The 22,641-nt window shown below is 47.0% G+C and overlaps 1 protein-coding gene across 1 annotated transcript in view; it reads right to left on the minus strand.

Annotated features, from left to right (window-relative positions):
* The window catches only part of ADCY2 (adenylate cyclase 2), a 396,485-nt gene that overhangs the window by 354,574 nt on the left and 19,270 nt on the right, over positions 1-22,641 (minus strand). The window contains exon 2 of the mRNA XM_034657099.1: positions 20,317-20,514. Coding sequence (XP_034512990.1) covers positions 20,317-20,514 — 198 coding nt within the window. The remainder of the gene's footprint in view (positions 1-20,316; positions 20,515-22,641) is intronic.

Raw genomic sequence — 22,641 nt, forward strand, 5'->3', positions numbered from 1 at the left:
GTATATTTTGTAGCATTGGTGGAGGTGATAAAGGGGTAATGAAGATATGACCCCCTTGTGCTGCTCCTGGGTGAGCGGGTGGAGGGAATGGCTAAGCCCATGTACTGCAGCCCCTCCCCCGCTGGGAGCTCCCCACGGTGCTGAACAGCAGGGGGCGAGCCTCAAGCACAGCTCAGCAGGGCATCCTTCAAATTCTCCATTGCTGCCCCTACTAGAACATCTGACTGTTTTCACTTGGAGACAGACGCAGCACTAGAGGCTTTACCGCTCATCAGCTCTGGAACCTGACCTGTGAAGTGTCATTGTACCCATTTTACAGAAGAAGAAAGTAGGGCTCAAAGAAACTACGTCACTCACAGCCAGCAAGTGGTAAAGCCAGACTTGGAGTACGGGTGTTCCTGCCTCACATGTGCCTGCCTGCTGTCCCCAAACCACCAGGCTGACCCCTCAGGCCTTCTCCTTGGCAGCTCTCTAGGGACAGCCCCTCACCATCCCACTGATCCCTACAAACCTGCCAGCACTCACCCCTCCCCCAGCTCACTTCCCTCCCTTCCCAGTAATACTCGCCATGCCCAACAAAGTCTATAACTTAGCAATGTGTTGCGTATTATGCTTACTCTTTTCCTGGCTGCACCGCAAGCTCCATGATGCCAGGAGTGTTTGCCTCTTCTGTTCCCATGCCCTAACTCCATGACCTAGAAGCAGGCACCTACCACAACAAATACAAGTTACTACAAATAACTATTTGTTGAATTGAAGTGAGAAACAGTAAGAAGCAGACAGATTTCCAAGAGCTTCTAAAATTTCAACAGTAGCCTTTATCTACAGAAATCCACCATTACTAAGTTACTTTATTCCTTGTCAGGGAAAAAAAAAATACCCACCAACCTGAGCATATGGTTCGTATCTAACAGGTATAGGTGTCCAAGCTCTCTGTTTAATCGTGCTGGGCATGAGCCCCTCAGGGTTACGAGTGAGGCTGGAGCTGGGTTTGGCTACCATGCTCTGGAAGGCACCATTCCCACCACTGACCACACATGCACAACCTTCTGTCCTGAAAATCAGAAAGAAAGCTTAGCCGTTCCTTTAGCAGTTAATACATTCTCCAAATACTCCTAGGGCCTTTTTTTAACCCCTAACTGGACTCAGAAATCTTTTTGGACTCTAAAGGAAAAGTTATTCATTTAATTAAGTAACCGCTTATCTGCAATGGGAGTGTTAACAGTGCCTAGAAATGAGTGTCCTGATGTGCTCAACCATCCCTTCTGGCCAGACTCCAGGTCCTGTGGGCGATCCCAATGACGTCATCTGACAAAGGGACAAGTTCTCACACTGAGACATGTCTGAATAATGAGTGAAGGGGCAGCCAGAAAGGAAGATGTCAGCCAAAGCAAGCATCAGTTTTCCTTCGATGGAGGGGAAAATGCTCTCGTTGCAAAAACATTCATCCTCTTCCCCTGCACCACTTTTTATGGACGGGATCTGAAGTTGGTTGACTTGAGTATTGAGTATTAGCCAGATGTTGATACTGATCCCAAGCGGCAGAGCCCAAGACTTTTGCCCAACATAACCTGCCAAAAGCAGCAACCTCACTGCACAACAGTGATATTCCTCAGACTCTGTTGTGGCTTGAATAAAATGCCCAAGGAGAGCCATAACCCACCCAGTTCTGGTCTGCTCTTCAACACGCACACAGCGAACAGGGTTCCCAGGCACACCAACACCCTCAAGACGGTATTTGGTTAGCAGACAGGAGCATTCTCTGAGTAGCAATAAAATCATAAATTGGCATTTTGGGTGAAAGTGAACTCCTCACAATCAGATCATCCTATAAAGCAATTTAAAGAAGATTCTGGACCCATGCAGACCTCCTACAAGACAGACACCCAAGAAATCCTGGCTGAAACACTGGCTCCTTATAATCATGACACTGGAGTACACCTATGTAGGGCCCTACTACCACCCCATGAGGTCTAGGGACTCTGTGCTCTCCCCTCACCGTGAAACTCACGAATAACCGGAGGCCACACCAGAGACCAGGAGATAGATGCCCTCTCAATGATAAAGGCGTGTTTCTACTTTTAGTTCCTAAGACAGCCCTGCGAGTCTGTGCTCACCCTAAAAGCATGCAGCATCCATCTGTCTCCTACTTAGCCTCTGCATTTCCAACAAGGCAAGAAGTTAAGTATCAATTATCCTATCTAGATTCTGAGCTTCGTCTTCCTCAGAGATGTGTGCAGCAGGAAGCTGACATGGAAATCAAAGCGGGAGATGGTGAGCAAGTGCCTACCAGCACACACTGTGTCCTTGCAGTTAGACTATAGCATGTCCTTCGGAGAAGACATGCAGAAGACAGCTGAAGGAAGAGAGTGGCAGGATTTTGATCAATCTACAATTATTTAATTTTTCCATGCTAATGAGATAATTGTCATCACATGGGTCAGCAGGAAAAACTGCTAAAAGATACAGCCATGTCACCCTCCGGAGCATGCATCTTTCAAGGCCAAAGACCTTTGCTTTAATCACTCTCATTATATTTCTTTAATAGTTTGCTGTGTGTGGTTTTGGGTTGTTGTTTATTTTTTTAGAATAGCTGGGAACCAACAAAAATAATTAATATTTAATTATAATAAGAACCGCTTTATAGGATTTAAGGATTATGGCCATTAATCCCCCCAGTATTTATTCCAAGTAAATGTAACGATGTCACCTTTTAGTTATTTATTATAAATGAGCATAATCTTTGAACCTTTGACTAGGTTTTCATTCATTGTCAAATGCAGATCCCAGGGACCACATCCCACCATCATTCAGTATTATATTCCCTGGCATTTGTAGAGCGCTCTATCATGATTTTTAAGTTTCAGAAATAGAACACTTCTCATTAAAACTAGATACAATAACACAAATTTGGGGGGTGGGGGGAGAAGGGTTGGTTTTCATGATGGTGAACATCATAACGGAGGCTGTGGGGTGAGGGAGCAGTGGGGGGACGGCCCTCAGCAGTGAGGCAGATAATGGGGCTGGATTCTCAAAACCAGCCAGCAAATGCAGGTCAAAGGCAGAGTTCTATTCAGTACCTCTGATTTCCTTTTAATATTAAAATTTTACTATAAAAGGTTTTAAAAAAAAAAAACCCAAAACCAGTAAAACCAGAATTTTAGAAGTACAACAAATAATAGGACAGCCCCCCCACAAATCACCTTGGACCCTGCACATGATTGTAAATTAGCCTGGGATGCAATACTTCCACGTGTACTACGTGTATTTAGGAAACACACAGACCCTGGGGAAGTTAGAGCTAAAATCTCCCTTTCACATTCTCCCCTCCTTGCCCAGAAAAAGGCAGGAGGCAAAGATCGGGAGGTTACCCTTTCTCATCTGTGTTTTCATGCAATGACTGTGCTCCTGAGTATTCAAAATGTAGACACATATATAATCAGTATGATTTGTGAAACTTCCTGTTTCACTCAACACTTTGCTTTAAAGATTTATCGGTGTTGATGTCAGTAGATCTATTTTGTTCATTGGATTCTTAGGTAGCGTTTCACTGAGGGAAAACACTGTAACTGATTTATCGGGCTCCCCCACTGGTTTGTCCACACGCATCCCTGGGCGCACACGGAAGACCGTCTCTTGCATATTGACAGAGCAATAACGAGAATTAGGATGGGTCTTTCTTCTGTTCGTCACTCTCCTTTCATAGTGTGTTTTGAGCTTTTTGTCTGTTTTCTGCTTCCCATGGCTGATTTCCAGGGTTCTCTATAACACTGGTAGGAAGAGCTTTCCCTCTACATTTTTACGAAAACCTTAACGATGTGCTTTTCCTCATTTAGATTTTAATCCACCTAGAACTCAGATTTTTATCTGGGATGAAGTGGGCATCTGATTTTTTTTTCTGTAAGGTCATCAATTTCTTTCTTTTGTTGATTTATTGCATGCATTCATTTTTCTGCCCGCCGAACAGTGCGCCCGATGTGACCCCATGCTACCTCCCCCCTACCTCACAAGACAGGGACTTTGTGAGCTCTCCCTCCCACACCCTGCTCTGTTGACTCACATGTGGGCTAAAAGGACAAAGTGAGATTTGATTTTTTTTTAATTTTATAATATACTCCCATTTATTTCCCTTCTACAAGAAAATAAGTCTGTCTCTCTACAAGAAGTGAACGTTATTTCATCGTTTCACAACTTCTAGAGTAATGCATCTGTGTTTTTATGCCTCTCGAGATATTTGGTTCTTCAGCAATATCCCCCATCAGGGGGTAAAAAGAATCCTAACAGTGATTTTTGCATACCAAAAGCATTACAGAAAATAGATGATGACCCAGACATTTTGTATGTGTGTATCACATTCAATGGAAAATATTCTTGGGGCGCCTGGGTGGCTCAGTCAGTTAAGCGTGACTGCCTTTGGCTCAGGTCCTGATCCCAGAGTCCCGGGATCGAGCCCCAAGCTGAGCTTCCTGCTTAGCAGGGAACCTGCTTCTCCCTCTCCTCCCTGCTCATGCTCTCTCTGTGGCTATCTCTGTCTCAAATAAATAAAACACTGTATGGTGACTAACATAATATAATAAAAAAAAATTTTTTTAAATCTTTTTTAAAAAATGGAAAATATTCTTTTAAAAAACAGGCTGAACAGAAACTGAATTTCAAACAACTCAGCAATTGATCTGCCCATCTTTTAAAAAGTTTAATAGATAATAAAACTTTGCTCAAGGAATCATGTCCTCCTCAGACTTGATAAAAATGGAAATACTGCCATTCTCTTAGAATGACTTTATTCTCCTTAAAGATCTCTCCACTCTCGTAGCCATTATAAAGGCAAGGAGGGGACACAGCCAAGAGCTGGCAAGCCAACACATCTGAATGCAGGGGAGTAGCAGTGGGTTCCACCCCGAGACCTGCTACGTGTTTTTGACAAGTCATAAAACCTCTGTATCAATAATGTGAAATGGAGTATGTGAAAATTCCTCGCATGCTACAAAACCTCATATACCATTTTCACACCTTTACTGAGGTAAAATGGGGGGGGTCACCTGGCTGGCTCAGTCGGTGCAGCGTGAGACTCTTGATCTTGGGGTTACGAGTTCGCGCCCCACACTGGGTGTGAGACTGCTTCAAAAGATAAAAATTAGATTTTAAGAAACAACAGGTAAAATTGGGTTGTAAGGATCTGTTATACGCCCAAAGCACAAGTCCTTTGTCGGGTATGATATATGTTTTGGACCTGTTTTGCCCGGTCTGTAGCTCACATGGTCCCATTCTTCCAAGTGCCTTTGAATAGTAAAAGTTTTTAACTTCGATCAAATCCTATCCATGGGTTGTCCCCCCCCCCATTTAATAGGTCACGATTTTTGGTGTTCTGTTTACGAAACAGCTTTCTAACCCAAGGGTACCGAGATCTTCTTTCATGTTTTCTTCTACACGTGTTACAGTTTTAGAACTAAATTTTAAGTCTACAATCCATTTTCAGTTCATTTTTATGCACTGCGTGAGCTCTGGGTGAAAGTTTATTGCTTTGCACACAGATAGGCAACATTTTCAGCAGCTATAGTTGAAAAGCTTACACATTCCCCACCGAACTGGCCTGGAATACAGTCAAACATAAACTGACCGTGTATATGCGTGGGGCTATTTCTGGACAATCTGTTGAATCCCACTGGCCTAAGTGTCTGCTGTTACATGAATACTGCACTATGCTGATTACCGTAGTTTTATAAGAAGTCCTGAATCCAGTAGGATAACCTCTCTATGCTTTGCTTTCTCAAATTTGTTTTGACTATCTTAGGGCTTTCACACGTCCAACCACATGTTAGAATCAGCTCGTTACTCCCTACAAAAAAGCTTGCTGGAATTTTCACTGAGTCGCGTTGGACCTACAGAGCGTGAATTTGGGCAGCACTGGCAACTGAACATCAAGTCTTTGGACCCATGGACAGACTCTGCCTCTCTCTACGTATTCATTTCTTTAATTTACAGTTATACACATTTGCTCAAACTTATTCCTAAATATTTAATGTTTTTGATGCTATATTATATGGCTTTTTTTTAAGTTTCTGATTAGAAGGTTCTAATATACAGGACTACAGGGTATTTCTATAACTCAATCTTATACAATGCAACCTCACTAAGCCACTTACTAGCTCTGGTAGTGTTTTCAGGTTGCATAGGGTTTTCCATTTGAGCAATATTATTCCGTGCACACACAATGCAGTCCACGACATCTAATAGTAAATTTTTTAGCAGTCCCATTAAAAGTAAGTAAATTTGATTTTAACAACACATCATATTTAGCCTATTTTTCCCCAAATATTATCATTTTATCAAGTACTGAGATTTAAAAATCATTAATAAAATAGTTTACAATCTTTTCTCGTACTTTTTCACACACACAGAGTCACTTGACATCTTTTTTTCTAGTCCGCATGTCTTTCGTTGCTGCTTCTCGCCGTCTACACTAGCTAGGGGGTCTGTACAATGTTGAGGAGACATGGCGGGAGTAAGCACCCTGACCTTACTCTGGATCGCAGGGGGACAGCGTTCAGTCTTTCACTAGCAGGAACCATGCTACACTTTTTCGCAAATGCAGTCAGAGGTGGTTTCCTTCTACTCCTAGACCGCCAAGAAACGATCCGTGAACAGGTGTCGAGTTGTGTCCAATCCCTCCTCTGCGTCTCCAGAAATGAGAGTAGTGCATTTACTGATGTGATCTGTCAATGGGATGAATCACACCAACTGATTTTTTTTAATGTTAAACCAACTTTGAATTCTTGAGAGAAACTCTATTTAGTCATGTTATAATTTACATATAAAATATATGTATATATATAATACATATTTTATCTTCTTTTTCATGACAGTTTGGGTCTTAGTTTTCTTTCTTTGTAAGGCCTTTGGTTTTAGTATCAGAGTAATGGTGGCCTCATGACATGAGTTGGGAAATGTTCCCTCTTCTATTTTGTGGATGAATTTGTGTAGTATCGGGATTATTTTATCCTAAAATTTTGGTAAGAATTCACCAAGAGAGACATTTGAACCTGAGTTTTCTTTGTGGGAAGATATTTAACTACATATTCAAGTTATTTTATACATATAAGTCTATTCAGGCTATCTATTCCTTCTTAAATGAGCTCTGTTAGTTTGCTTTTCAAGGAACTCTTCCATTTCATCTAGATGTGGGATTTATCGCCATAATATTTCTTTACCTTTTAAAGACTGTAGGACCTAGAGTGACTATCCCTCTCATATTCTTAAAATTGGAAATTTCATCTTATTCCATTATTTCTGATCAGTCTAATTAGAGTTTTATCAATTTTATTGACCATCTCAAAGAACCAGTTTTGGTCTCATTGATTTTTCTCTATTGTCTTTTTGTTTACAACTTCATTCTTTTCTGCTCCTTTGTTTAATTTCCTTTCTTCTAATTTGCACTCCTTCTAGTTTCTGAAGGTGAAAGCCTGAGTGACTGTAGCCAGACCTTCACCTTTTGCAGTATAAATAATCAATACAATAAGTTCCCTGCAAGCCCCCTTTAGGGTGCATCCCCCAAGTTGTGAAGCATCACATTTTCATTTCATTCAGTTCAACATACTTTCTGATCCCCCTTGTAATTTCTTCCTGGACTCCTGGGCTATTTAGAAATGTGTTGCTTAGTTTCCAATTACTGATTGATTTTCCAAATTTCTTTGCGTTAATAATTTCTCTTGAAGTTCATTATGGTCAAAGGACATACTTTGTATGATAGTAATCCTTTTACACTCAAGGGGACTTTTACAGTCAAGAATATGGTCTATCTCGGGGCGCCTGGGTGGTACAGCGGTTAAGCGTCTGCCTTCGGCTCAGGGCGTGATCCCGGTGTTATGGGTTCAAGCCCCACATCAGGCTCCTCTGCTATGAGCCTGCTTCTTCCTCTCCCACTCCCCCTGCTTGTGTTCCCTCTCTCGCTAGCTGTCTCTATCTCTGTCAAATAAATAAATAAAATCTTTAAAAAAAAAAAAAAGAATATGGTCTATCTCGAAAAATGTTCCATGTGCATTTGAAGGAACATATGCTCTGCTTTGTATGGTGGGGTACTCTATACACACCAATCAGATCAACCTGCTTGGTAGTATTTTCAAAATCTACTCTATCTTTGTTGACTTTCTTTCTTATTGTCCCATCAGTGTGAAGAGTGGTGCAATCTTTGAATAAGACTGGATTTTCACGTCACTTATTTTGAATCTCCTATCAGGCACACAGGCATTTGAACCTGTTAGTTCTTGATGAACAGATTCCCTTTACATTAGGAAATGTTCCTCTGTCATCGGCACTTTGCTCTTACAGGCCCTCTACCAAGAATCACTCCAACTGCTCTTTCCTGAAGGTTCTTTCTTGGGCACTGTAGGTTCCCTCCATTGCACGGGCTAATTGGTGACAGGACCATCTACAAGACTCCAGAGCTTTCTCTCTCTCTCTCTCTCTCTGTAACTCTCTCATCTCTCCACTTTGGTTTCCTGTCCTGAGAATGCCAGTGCCTTTACCTCTCCAAACTCTGACCTCTGTTTTTTCAACTTCACGGAACTGCTGAGCTCTGTTTGGGGTCTGCCTCCCTGTGCTGCTGCCTGGAGGCTCTCTTGAGGCAGGAAGGTGGGGCAATCGTAGACTCCCCCCCGCCATTTTGTTTCCCTTTCTATAAAGGTCACTTCCCTGTAGCATTCCTTAGCCAGTGTCTCAAAACCAACATTCCGTGTATTTTGTCCCATTTTTCCATTGTTTAAGGTGGGAGTCACCATTACTTCATCGGTGTTCAGAACTGGACATTTGAAATGCTATCCTCTTTGAGTAGAATTATCACCAGATGATTTTAAAAGTATGCTTATTAATCTCCGCTTTGAATTTATTAGACAGCAAAATTGCTAAAACCGGCTTATGACAAAATAAATGTAACACAATCTGTACTCCAAGAGAGTGGTATATATTAACAGAACCTCGAGAACGAAAGCTGCTCTTTAAAACATGTTGAATTTAAACAAACGAATGAAAGCAGTCATCGACCACATGTGGCAGAGCTGAAACACATATTTGGCAAAAAGACTCCACCTTCAGCTCAGGACGGTTTTCTGTTCTGGGGTTTTCTTTCCCCCAGCAGTGACAAGCAACCATTTCAAACTCTCTCCTAATTCCCCCCATCTTCTCTTCTCACTGATTTCCTCTTGAGGTGTGGGGCATTCCTACACCAGAAGGACGCTTGTGTCCCACCAGCCTCATCGCCTCCCCGAAGCAAAGCCAGGGGGGCAGGAAGAGCAAGCAGCCTCCCACCTCCATCAACCTGCTACCAGCCGTCTAATCCCGAGCCTTCCAACTGGAGACCACCCTGCAGCCCTCCCAGCCCCAGGCGCAAGCACACCTGTGCAGCCACACAGGACCCGTGCTTAGAAGGGACCGCTGGGGTCTAATGCCCTGCGGAGACTGTGTTAAAACTCATAACACATTTTGAACCTGGGGCCGTGCACTGGCATTTTACACAGGGCCCACGTACCATGGAGCAGCTGCAAGCGCGGACGAGGTCATGTGTGATTTATGTTCACCGTGAGCAAGTGGAAAAAAGACCCACAGCTCCTCTCACCCCAGTCCCCTCGTACCTCATATGGGTTAAATTATGTACCCATGCAAAAAAAAAAAAAAAAAAAGAGAGAGAGAGAGAGAGAGAGAGACAGAAAGAGAGAGAAGAAGAAAAGAGAAGAAGCTCTGTTGAAGTCCTAACCCCAGAACCCCAGAACATGGGCTTATTTGGAAACAGGGTCACTGCAGATGTAACTAGTGAAGACAAGTTCATGCAAGAGTAGGCTGCCCACCGTATGGCTGAGGTCCCTACAAGGAAACAGCCGTGTGCCGACACACAGCCCCAGGGAGAACACCACATGAGGACAGAGGCAGAGGCTGGTTATGTAACTGCAGTCAGAGGGATGCCCGTGATTGGCAGCCCACCACGAGAAGCTGGCAAGATGCAGGGAGGGATTCTCCTCTGATGTCAGAGCGAGCGTGGCCCTGCCACACCTGGATTTTGGACCTGTGGCCTCTAGAACTGGAAGGCAATAGAGGTGTACTGTCCCAAGCTACTCAATTAGTAGAACCTGGTTCTGGCAGCCCTGAGACGCTGCTACGGCCCTGAACTCTGCACGTGGCCCCAAGCTGCACGTTCACCCGGGGGCCGAAGCCAGCTCCCCCTTCTTGGTGAACATCTTCTCTCTGAAACCACTCCGGAGAGTTCCTGGCACCATCTCTGCACGTGGGCCACAAGCTTTATAGCAGCCACGAGGAGCCACGACTCCCAAGTGCATTCTGGAGGGTGACAGTCCTGGCAGCTACGGGGTGGGGGGTCTGGGCACGCCCCAAGAGCAGAGAGAAATGCCCCTTTTGTTGTGGTGGTGAAGCTGAGATGCACACATGATTATAAACTCCATTCTGAGGCCGTAAAGTCTAAAAAGTACATGATGTGAATCTCTGGGAAATGTTTTATTCTTGCTATCATCCCCAGCAGAGAACACAAACCTTTGGACAAAAATACATAGAAGGAAGACTCCATTTGGCCAGAGCAGGGCTTAAAATATTCAAGAGACCATCTTTAGGCAGAACTGGACCCCTCCTCCCCTCTCCCCCCTTCCCCACCACCACCTACCCCATTCCTCACCCAGCACCTTAACAACCCTTCCCAGCATGACTGGTACCCAGCCTGCCCCTCTGTGTCCACCACACTGGGTGCTGGGCTGGGGGTTAGAAACAGAGAGATACGTAAAGCCCCAGCTGGAAAGAGCTAGTGACACAGTGGACAAGACATACAGGACGCCATGAGAACCTGTCGTATGTGAAAATATTTAAGTCCATTCTACAAATAAGAAAATTATATTCAAAAGATATATACATAGGGGTGCCTGGGTGGCACAGAGGTTAAGAGTCTGCCTTCGGCTCAGGGCGTGATCCCGGCGTTATGGGATCGAGCCCCACATCAGGCTCTTCCACTATGAGCCTGCTTCTTCCTCTCCCACTCCCCCTGCTTGTGTTCCCTCTCTCGCTGGCTGTCTCTATCTCTGTCAAATAAATAAATAAAATCTTTTTAAAAAAAAAGATATATACATATATATAATATATATATATATGTATTTGTATATAGCATTGCAAATATAGAATGAAAGGAACAAATCTCTCAGTGATGATGGAAAAATATAGTATTCACCTGTTCTCCCCAAGTATTTGTTTACCCTGAATCTAAAAGTTTACTGTAAAGGCTCCTCCATGCAAACCTCTTATTTGACTTGAGGGTACATCCCTCACTCCTCTCCCTGAGTTGGGTGAGGATGGGATTAGAGGCTGCTGAGAAAAGGAAATCTGAAATAGTGAATGCTGGGGAAGCTAAGTGAGATGTTGCTTAGCAACTCTTAATAGGAAATAATTTAAACTCTGGATTTATTTTTTCCTGAGAACTTGCTGCTCCAGCCTGGAGTCTAGAATTCACTCCCCTTCGTGCTGGCAGCTCCCCTGCATGCACGCCTGGGCGCACACGGCCCCCACCTGACAGTGACAGGTTGTATTATTCACCGGTTCCCACGTTTCTTTGGATCTAACAACCGCGTCCCACTCGATTACAAGCACAAAGTAGCTGGAGTTCCACTGCAAACACAACCTTTCATGAAGTCATTCACAAACACTGAATGCGGTAAGCTCTCACACAGCCAACATCAAAAGTATCTCCATTTAAAACCGAGTCAATAACAGATGTTTTGGAAGTCCACAGAACATTTTTCCTCCCTTGTAAAATTCCAGCTCTTTCATGAAAACACTACAAATTCCAGATTGCAGCCGTGACTCCTTTCAACTTCACGTTGACTTCTCCAGGTGGTGCTTCCAGATGCCCTGAGCTGCACACGCAGCAACAGCATCCTCGTGACGGTGGCCCCACCCCCACCCACCCCGCCAGGTACGAGAGCCATCGTACGCAGACTTCAAGTAAGGTCGCAAACAGAACCCAGAGCCAGTGCAGCTCAGGGAGAAGCTATACCAGGCTGGACTCTGAGCCCTGAGCTGGCATCCTGGCAAATGCCCTCCCAGGGCCCTTGGAGTCCGATGGGTTTTTCCTACAGGGAAGAAAGGGCATCTCGGCAGGTATGAAGGAGCTGAGAATGGACCGGAGGAGAAAACCAGCAGGATGAAGTGAAATGACAAGGAATCTATAAGGAAATGATGTTAACCTCAGCATATAAGCAGTCATTAATTCCCAAACAATAATACTGACACATATATGTACATGGACATTCATTTCTTGAGTCAAGTGTGTCCCTTTTCTCTTGTTGATTCATGTGAGGCATGAAACATATATTCCCTTCAACTGGGAATATCTGCTGACAATTTGGAAACAACGATATGATCAGTTTTATGGCATCTCTAAGTACCAGCTCCCTCTCCATGAAGTTTTTCCAAAAAACATCTAACTCAAGAGGGGCTCAGACAGAACAATCTAGAATGCCCAAATGTGTCCCTTCCTCATCACGATAATCTGTCATTTGTCAAGGCCAACAGGAAACACCCCACCCTCTCAATGACAGGGAGCACACAGCGATGATGCATGGTGATCACAGTGCCATAATGCTACGTTCAGATTCTGTCTTCCTAGCTGTGTGATTTTGGGAAGGTTGCTTAACCTCTCTGGGTTTTCATTTTCTCACCAGCAAATTGCAAGTAATAATGGTACTTACTTCCGAGGGTGGTAGGCATCAATTAAGCTATGAATGTAAAGTCACTGAATACCGCCTGGCACGGGGAAGAAGTGTTTTCTATCACTACGAAGGTGGAGAAGGCAAGCAGACAGGCAGGGTACGTGTATGCGCACTTAGTGTGTCCACAAGTCTCTGCAGTGCGATGCCCACGTATGTGACCCTGGTGCACGCTGGGAACGGAGCACTGAGCAAACACGTTCCCAAGACCACTCAGTCTGCAAAATGTATACTGCTGTGGGCATGGGGTGGGGGCGATATTCCAGAAGTACAGAAGCGAGAAGGGCAGTGCCTGCTTCATTTCCAGACAAGAGTTTAATTAAGATGCCCGTCTTTGGGACCAGGGCCTGAGCTCCTCTAAAGAAAAGCACAGGAGGAGAAAGACTGGAGGAGGCGGAGAGATTGTTCTGGAAACCACACAGAATAGCCTATTTGGACAAGGTTGGGGCTCTGGCTGGGGAAGCCCAGGGAGGGTCACGGTAAGTTCGTAGTGCACGGCACAGCCAGTATGACGGTCCCCTCACTCCAGCTGGCAACTAACAGTAGGGAGAATACAGAAACGTCACCTCCGCATGAAACTGCCAGAAATGTGCAGGATCTCAAAATAACTACACTTTAGGCTGGGTCCAGCTGCGACGCGCTTAAAATTCACATTTTGTCAGTACATCCTCTGTCGTTAAAACAACACAATGTTTGAAAAACCCTCATCTTTTGCTGCTAACGGAGATAATTATTGGCATTACTTTTTAACTCTCCTCAGGTGTGTCCTTTGTCACAGTGAGTGTAAAATGCTCCCCCCACCCCCAAAGCCTCCCTGGTGCACAAAAGCTTAGAAACGGAAGCCTTGGATCCCAGCAGCGACCTCCCTGAGCTGGATTTCTCTTTCCATTCACATGCTACTCGGCTCTCCCGATGGTAAAGAAATTCTTCAGCAGTGTTCCAAGGGACTGCACCAAAGGAAAAGCACACCGATTATGTACCATCTCACAGCCTATGAGAAGCCGTTCTTTCCTTTCATTTTTCCTGCTTTCAATTAAAAAAAAAAAAAAAGATGTTTGCACACTTGATGTCCTGCTTTTGTAAGAAAACACACGCGGGCACACGCTGAATGGTGCCCTTTTAGGTCATGCAACCAAGGAACTGTCTTCTTCCTGGAGCAAGCTGTTAGCTTTCAAGTTGGCCTTAATTTAACAAATCTATACAGTAACTTCAGCATGGTCTCCCTGCCGAGGCTGAAATGGGGTTGTCAGGAATGGAAGCATTCATTTAACTCTATTCAATGAGCTGTTAGGATGAGGGAAGCAGAAATCAGGAGACAAATGCAAATACAACTCAGCTGTCTTGTCCTCACTTGGCCAAGCCAGCGTCTGTCTGCCTAGGTGCCAGCCATGCAGAGGACTGCCCTCCTGCCACCTTCTCAACGGTATTCCCATCCCAGAGGGAGGGTCCTAAGTCAGTGGCTATCAGCGGAGATGAATGCATTCATTCTTGCCAGAAATTCATTAAATAAAACATCATCTAAAAGCTTGGGCTTCACCAAGTAAACCAAAGCATTACGAAAACATATCAGGCAAAACTTCCTCGATGTCAGTAACGTGCCCAGAAGCAGCACGGGACTCAGACAGGTAGAGGTATACCTTGCCGCCCTAACGCACGGACATTCGTTTGTGATGCTGTTTGTTTACATGGCAAAGCAACTGTTGGATTATCTTCTCTTTGTGTTCATGAGTGTGAATTTATTTCAACAGGATATTCACACACTGGAATGTATCTCATTCCCAACAGACACTCGTTTCAAAAAGCGTCAAAACCTCCACGGCATACATTTAATTTCAAGGTGGATTTGCAGTTTAAGTGTCGGTCGACATCAAGAGCAGTTACGGAATTCTCAGAAGGGAGAGCAGACATCCAAGCACCATGCCACACAAGACGGAGCTGGCTTCTTGCAATCCACGTAGGGAACACTGTGTCTTCCCGTGAAATCAGAGCTGTCATGAGTTGACCTGTGTCCCTCAAAAAGGGTATTTTTGAGTCCTAGCCCTCCCCTGTAACCATGAATATGATTACATTTGGAACCAGGGTCTCTGCAGTTATTGTCAGTTGAGGATGAAATCATCACGAGAAGCCCTAAATCCAGTACAATGGGTGTCCTTACAAGAAGGGGGGGGGACACACAGACAAGAATGAAGTGTGTTGGAACGGCATGTCTATAAGCCCAGGAACGCCAAAGACTGCCAGACACCACACGTAGCTTAAGAGGCAGGAAGACCGTCCCCTAGAACCTGCAGAGGGAGATGGCTTTGCCCGTCCCTCCAAGTCAGACTTCTGGCCCCAGCGCTGGAAGACACTCTCCAGGAACCTCGCTAAGCCTCTTCCTCTAGGGCTGACCTCTCAGGAAGGCCTGGTGTCCCACAGCCTCTGGCACAGGGACCACTGCTCTGCTGTGAAACTGCGCAGAGAGTGTGCAGAAGAGGGAACGATACACCCCGTACTCGTGGCCACTGGTTTCTTAAAAAATAGATAAAAATGGTCCCACTTACTTCGCCTAACAGAACAAATGCCTTATATAAGCCTCTACGAGCATTCAGTTCAACACTGCTCAAGTATTTTTAAACCACTCAGGAAACAAGATGGAAAACAGCAACAGCACTGCCCTCTTTGCCTACCATTTTATCAATGGGAAAGTCAGCGCCCAGAGAAGGGCGTGCTAGCAAACCAGCCCCCGCCGCGGAGCCGCTGGAGCCACGGACTCTGCGAGGTACCGCCAACCTCACTCGGAGTCGTTGGAACCCTCGAGAACGCACCACATTTAAATCCTTTTCATCCAGGAGGCAGCTGTGTGGAGCAAACGTCCACGGGCAGGGGGCCGGCGGCGCAGGGTAGAAGGGGACGTGGAGAGGGGTCGGATCCGGCGGAAGTCAAGGACCAAGGGCAGGGAGACTCTCGCACTGTCGGGGCTGGAGGGCACACCGCCCCAGGCCTCCTCTTTTCCCCTCCCCTGGATTCTCCACGACTCCGTCCACACCACGCCGCTGACCCTGCTGGGAGCCTGCCGCCCTTCCACCCGCCCGGACTTCCTCAGGCCACACGCTGCAAAATCACTCCTTGTGCCTGATACGACTCCCCTTCCTCAGGTTGGCTAAAAGGTATCACTGAGGCACAATACTGGACCAGCCCCGACATGTGGGGCTGGATACGTTTTCCAGTGCGTGCTGCCCTGCTCACGGCAGGACCTCGGCAACACCTCTGGCTTCTCCCCGCTGGATGACAGTAGGAAACCCCCCCCCGGGGGTGGGGCGATCAGGCTTGTTTCTAGACAGGGACTACCACCCCCTGAGGGTGCAGTGGCTCCCAGCGGACGGAGCGCCGTGTCACGGAAGGGAGGTAGCCTCTAGTGCCGGGTCCCCCGCACTGCAACGTGCTCCTCCATCACCAGCCGCTTGGCTGTGAACAAGGTCCTTGTTTCTTGTAAAGCAGGAGTGTGACAGTGTCCACCTCAGGGAGCAACGTGGTGATAAGTGAGGTCACGCAGAAGGGCATGCAGGGCAGGGCCTGGCCCCGTCCTCACGCTGCGTCGCTGGCCGCGGATACTCCGTGCTCAGCACTGGAGATGCTGAGGACGAGGCTCTCTATTCAGATCAGCTGTGTGGAGAAGCATCGGCCGCAGCCAGAGAGAGGCCGGCCCTTCGCCCTGGGCTCCAGCCATCTCTACACCCCCGGAAGGTGTCTGTGGCCCATGGGCTCTGGCCAGCAGGGAGTGTAAATATGACTCAGGAAGGGGCCTCCTTGGGGCCACGCAGGATCAGCGTGTCTGTAGAAGTGCTGGAGACCACAGCTCTCAGACCGAGCTCCAGGGCTGGAGACCGATGGTCAGCCCTGCCGGCTACAGGTGATTGAGCCCCAGCAAAATCTCCAGACGCGGAGGCTCGGCCCGGCTCCCCCGGTAGGCAGATGCTTCACGTCTCTGCATACTGCAGGTGACAGCAGTGCCATCCACGACTCTGCACGGAGAGGACACGGGAGCCGCACAGTTGGTCATTTTCCTGGATGCTTCCCTTGGCTGATGTGGGCCTGTACTGGCTCCTTGCAGGAAACCCAACCGTGACAGCCTGCAGGGAGTTCTGGGGGCCCTTCCAACGAGTTACCAAACCTCGGGGTGGTGGGTGTCGGTGGTGTGGTCCCGTGTGGACTGTGTCCCCCATCTATACGGGCTCACTCCCGCATCTCCTCACGCCAGGGCCCGCCAGTGGGACCCACTCCTTGGGCACACCCCCTCAAGCACCGTGAACCCTCCCGCAGAGCTTCTTCATGGCGAGTGCTCCCTGAGTGCTCCCGGTGGTGCTGGTGTTGAAAGGTGCGAGGCTTCGGTGAACAGGACAGAATCATTTCATTTTAAATCACTGCATTGAACGTTTGGGGCAGGATTTCAAACCCCAGAGGAGGAGTGCGCCCAAGTGTCCCTCTCCTGGCAAGGCATGTGAGGAAAGGGAGACACCTGACCAAGCCCCCAGCTCAGGCACAGTGGCCAGAAGAGAGCTGCAACCCCCAGGCCTGGCTGGGGCCTTTCCTGAGCATCGAGTGGGCACAGCTGTGCTCCAAGAAACGTCCCGGGCTGTGAGCTGGACTAGCCACCCGCCTGCAATGCCAACAGGGCTGAGGTTCCACATACACACCCCTCTGCCAGGGCCCAGGAGTGCGAGGAAGGCAGCCGGAACCCAGGGGATTACGTGTGGAGGGGGAGGTGAGAACGTCCCGACTCAGCAGGAGCTTGGAAATAAGAACGTCAAAGCACACAAAAATCACCAACCCTGAGACACTTAACCGACAAACTCGACCCCTGGGTGCGATTGATCCTGAGGAAATGGAAGTGAGATGACTCTGAAAAAAGTATGTTTAAGATATTCTAAGAGGTTTTTTAAAAGCAGGTGGACAGCAGCCGTAAAACCAAAGGGAATGTCAAAAAAGCAAAAGATAAAAACAGAACAAGTGGATAAAGAAAAAAAAAAAATCTGGAGATGAACTACAGCCATGCGTTAATGAAAACACAGAGAACACAGAGCGAGCCTGCTCTTGACAGAGGGCTCTCATAGGTGCGAAGACAAGACAGAACCAAGACAGGCACGTCTCCCCCCGGGAGTTTATGTCCTCAGAGCGGGGGGGACAGTCAACCATCGTAGGTGCTATGGAAAACCTGCAGCAGAGTGAGGGGTGTCGCCAGATGGGGGGCACCTGGAGGTTGGGGAAGGCTGCTCTGACAAGGTCTACAAGGTGACGTGAGAGCTCCACAACACGTGGGAGAAGAACATTCCAGACAGGTGGGGGGTCCTTATCCTCATTAACTGGCTCTATTAAAATTGTAATAATGAAAACAAAGCAGACATTACGGGTAAGGTTACAGATGCTCCAGTTATGGTGGAACCAGGTTTGAAGCCAGTTGTGTCCTGTGATTCTGCATTACAAGTCCTGGCTGATACCATTAGAAAATACAATACATGCAAATAGAGTGAATTAAGGACTTGAAAGGGAGAAAAAAAAATTTCTTAAATTATCTTAAGATGATAATACTGTCTATATAGATAAACGGAGACTCTCAGATAGACTAACAGAGCTAATAAGAATTCACCAAAATTGCTGAATACAGATTAACACAAAAAACAACAGTATTCCTGTGCATCAACATTAACCAAATACAAAAGGTAATTAGAAAAAAAAATCCATTTTACAAAACAATAAAAAAAATGTTAGGTACCTAAGAACAAGTCTAAGTAAAATGACTCCTGATTTTATGAAGGAAAAAAAAGTCTTTGGACATAAAAGAAAACCGTAATTATTGGACAGACACACCACATCATTCCATGGAAAGGCTCAATACAATATGATAGCAAATCTCTGGATGTTTTTTATAGTATCCTTTTATTATTTCCCAGATGGTTCGTATCATTCAAAGCAAAAACTAAGAAATTCCATATAATTTAAATCCAGATCTCAACTGGAGTTCTCACTGAACATGACGAACTGATTCTGTAATTCATATGGAAAAGCAAGCTCAGAGAATTCCGAACAAAAGGAAAACAGAAGAACAAAGAGAGGATCCTTGCCCTTCCAGACAGTAAAGCCTCTTATAAAGCCATACTGTTAAAGAAGGCGGCGTTGGTGCAAGCACAGGCCACTGGGTGGGTGCTGCTCTTGGCCGGCACCCCATTTCTGTTCCATGTGCGCCGGCTGAAGGCGGGAGGGACGGCGTGTGGCCTGGAAGGCAGCGGGGTGAGGCTGGAGCATGGCATGCGGACAGAGAGGAGCTGGAGCCGGGAAGGAGCTGGTTGCCTGGGGTGCATACCCACTGCTTCAAGGGGACAGTGATGGGGACACTGGCTGGGGAGCCTCCCTGACCAGGGCAGCCTCTTCAGGGAGCTGCAGGAGAGGACAGCGGTACCACCATCTCTTCTGAAGTCCACGACAACAATGTCCTTCAGAGCCAGAGAGACCAAGCAGAGTTCACTTAGTCCAGCCTCTTCCTTTGCAAGACAAACTAAGGCCAAAACGGGATGATGCCTTAGCTGAGGTCACGAGACCACTTCCTAACAGAACCCACTGGAAACCTCACCCAGGGCTCTCTGCAACTACGGCACACCAGCAATGCTCTCCCCCAAACCCTGGCACTTGAGCCCTTCTGTCCACTGCCATCTTGAATCTTTCTTCTCCTCTGGCCTCTACAAAAATTCTCCCTCACTGGTCTTGGTTTCCTAATGCCTTCTCTATCCACTTCTGGCTCCTGTTCCTTTCCTACCCACCCTTTGCTCTGGAGTCCCCCCCAACTCTGTGACTGCCCACTCAGTGCCCGATGCATTCTCTTCCTGGATGGCTTTGAACCCCGTGGCTTTGATCATGAGCTTGAAGCTAGCAACTTGTATACCATAACTGCAGCCAGCCCTACACCCTGGACAACCCAGGGCTCGCTCGGGCAGTCCAGGGCATGCACCCGCATGGAAGCCCAAACAGGGGAGTCCTAAAGAGCTAACATCCTCCAGGTGCAGCAATTTCCCAACCAAGACCCTCCCAGGGTCAACATGAAGAACCATGGGTCCCCGACAGGTGCATGAAACCATCCTACTGATATGACGGAATCAGGCTGATACAAAATCACTGTCACAGAAGTCTGTGGGTAAGGAGGTAGATCTAATAATTGACACAGTCCAAGGCAACAACCAGTGTTTCAGAGTTACAGGTAAGGCTCTGATCCCAGAGGGATTCTGGGATAATAGAGAACTCAGGGACCAGGAGAGCATGCAGCCAAAACGCAGTATGAGAAGTACATCCCGGCCTATCCATCTAAAAACCAAGTGACAAGGTGAGACCCAGGCCCGCGTCCTGGCTGCTGGCAGGTCTGGTAAGTCCAAATGGGTACTGAGTGACTTCACCCACGGGGCACCACTAACACGGCTGGCTCAAAAGACCTTCTTCTCAGCCACAGGGGTCCTGTTTACAGTTTAGGACCAGGTTTGCAGAACCAAGTATGTCACTGATCAAAGAGCGTAAAGAAAACACAAAACACATGTGAACACCTTACCTGGTCCCAGGGAGAGACGGTGCCTCCGAAGCACATGAACAGGTAGCCCATGGCCACGAGGCAGATCCATATCAGCACAGAGAAGAGGCGTAGCAGCTTCCTGAACACGGACTCGATGCAGACGAGGATGAATATCGCAAAGAAGATCGCCAGGGCTGTCGGGACCGTGATTAAAAATGCCACATGGTCTTCAACGTCCTAAGAGGAGGAAAAACATTGCAAAGGCACAATTTAGCAACATGGTGATATCCACGGTGAATGTCCTCCAATGTCACCAGCATCAATCCACGTCAAATAGATCGAGTTGTAAACAATATTCCAGGAGTCGAAGAGTCTGATAAGTTTCGCATTAAATCTCTCTGTTTCTCTATAGAAACAGCCCAGTATTGTATATGTAAGTTATGCAAAACAGCTACACCATCAAATTCAGATTTTCCCTGATAAATGGAGAAATGGATTTTATTCAAAAGGGAATGTAAGAATATTTACTATCAGGATAAAAATAAGACAAGCAACTTCACTGCCTGAATCAGAGAATCAGAAATGCCCTTGCCTTGGAAAATTAAGGCTTCCAAATGGAGTTGAAATGTTTTATTTAAAAATCTAAAATAGTCTCCCAAGTGATGAGCTTTTATTTTAATGCATGGCAGTTAATGTTTTAATGGGATCGCAGGTTAAGAGAAAAGGGTCAGAAAGTACTAACTATAGAAGCGAGAGAGCAGGAAACAGTTGCGAGAACGTGCCATTTTGCTGGTTTACTTCCCCTCTTCTCTGGCGCTCTAGCAGCTAAAAGAAAATGAGCGTCTAGTATTAGCCTCCCTGAGGCATTGTTTGAGGTCCACTTTTGCACATGGACTCCATCCATCTCCTTCTAGCCACATACCCACAAAAGGAACACTACTCCCATTCCATACAATGTCCGCTCCGTGTGATAGATGCGCTTCCTTTGCTCACGGCAGCTTGGATATAGGCTTTAGCTTTGCCAGAGCACTGCCAGGATGTTGCCGTAAACAGCACCCCCTGTGGGCTGGAACCCCCTTAAGGTCTTTATCCCTCATCCAAACCCAGGTAGCCAACGGTGCACCTTGATCAAAGAATCCACCTGGCCAGAACCCTAAGAATTTTCACGGAGGCTCTAGAACAGCAAAGGTAGTAACATCTGGGACATGCAGGACGGTTCTTTCAAATACCAGACCCTGGCGAGCCCTTCACCTTTCCTCCTGGGTACAAGGTTCACTCCACCCCATTAGCAGCTCCAGCTTCACACCGGGGTGGCCCCACCCCGATACCAAACCACTAAGCACAGGGACACGGGGAAGCAGAGAAGATCCACCAAATCGAGCACAGACTCCAGATTAACATCGGGGCAAAGGAAGGGCCCTAACCCCTCCCTCGGCTCTCAACTGACTTCGTTTCCCTTTCTCCCCAACCATTACACGTGTTACCTGAGGCCTGGGGGAAAGACAACCACAAGAACCACCACAACACTTAAACAGATGCGTATTCCTGTACTCAGCACCCAAACATACATTAATCTCTTTAATATGTACAACCACCTTGTGTGGGGCCTGGTGTCTGCACTGTTCCACCGGTGAGAACCAGGTTTGCAGAACCCAAGAAGGAAAATGAGTGGCCGCGGATGGCGGAGCTAGGAGGGAGGGGGCCAGGGGCCCGGCTGGGGTCCGCGCTGGCCACCACCGCAGGGCTCTGGCCTCTGCTCACGTGGCAGACCGTGAGCAGGACCAAGCGGCCAAAAGAGTGCACGTCTTCAGAACTGGCAGAAGACAAGAGGATCAGCTGTGATGTTCTTATTCCCACACTCCATCGCTGTTTTTGTCTATCATTAAGTGCCGGAGTTGTACGCATACGCTCAGACACCCTACGATGACGGCAAAGGGTCTCAGATGTACTGCAGGGGCGAGAGTTCCCACACTCCGACCCCACAAATAAATGTGCTCGTGGACGTGACCACATGTCCTCTGGGAACATCCCACTTGAGGTCTCAACGGCCCGCTGCGCACAAGGAGCCGTGAAAACTTCCTTAATTTTAAACTCCCCTAAAGAACTTAGCTGAACTGTGGACAGAAAGCTCGCCACTAAAAAACCAGGACGGCCGTTTTCCTACGAGGAAACCCAGTTAGGGAGACGCAATCTCTGACTTCCCTGGCTCTGGTATCTCCGGAAAGACTGAAAATGATGTGAAAATATGCATGACGGTAAAGTGCAAATTAGTACGTGAAGACAGGGAAAGCATCAGGACCTAGAGGGGGAAGGCTTCATTACCTGGCCTCTCCCGGCACTCCTCTGAGAAAGGACCTAACTGGA

Source organism: Ailuropoda melanoleuca, chromosome 3 (assembly GCF_002007445.2).
Source record: "Ailuropoda melanoleuca isolate Jingjing chromosome 3, ASM200744v2, whole genome shotgun sequence".
Classification (NCBI taxonomy): Eukaryota; Metazoa; Chordata; class Mammalia; order Carnivora; family Ursidae; genus Ailuropoda; species Ailuropoda melanoleuca.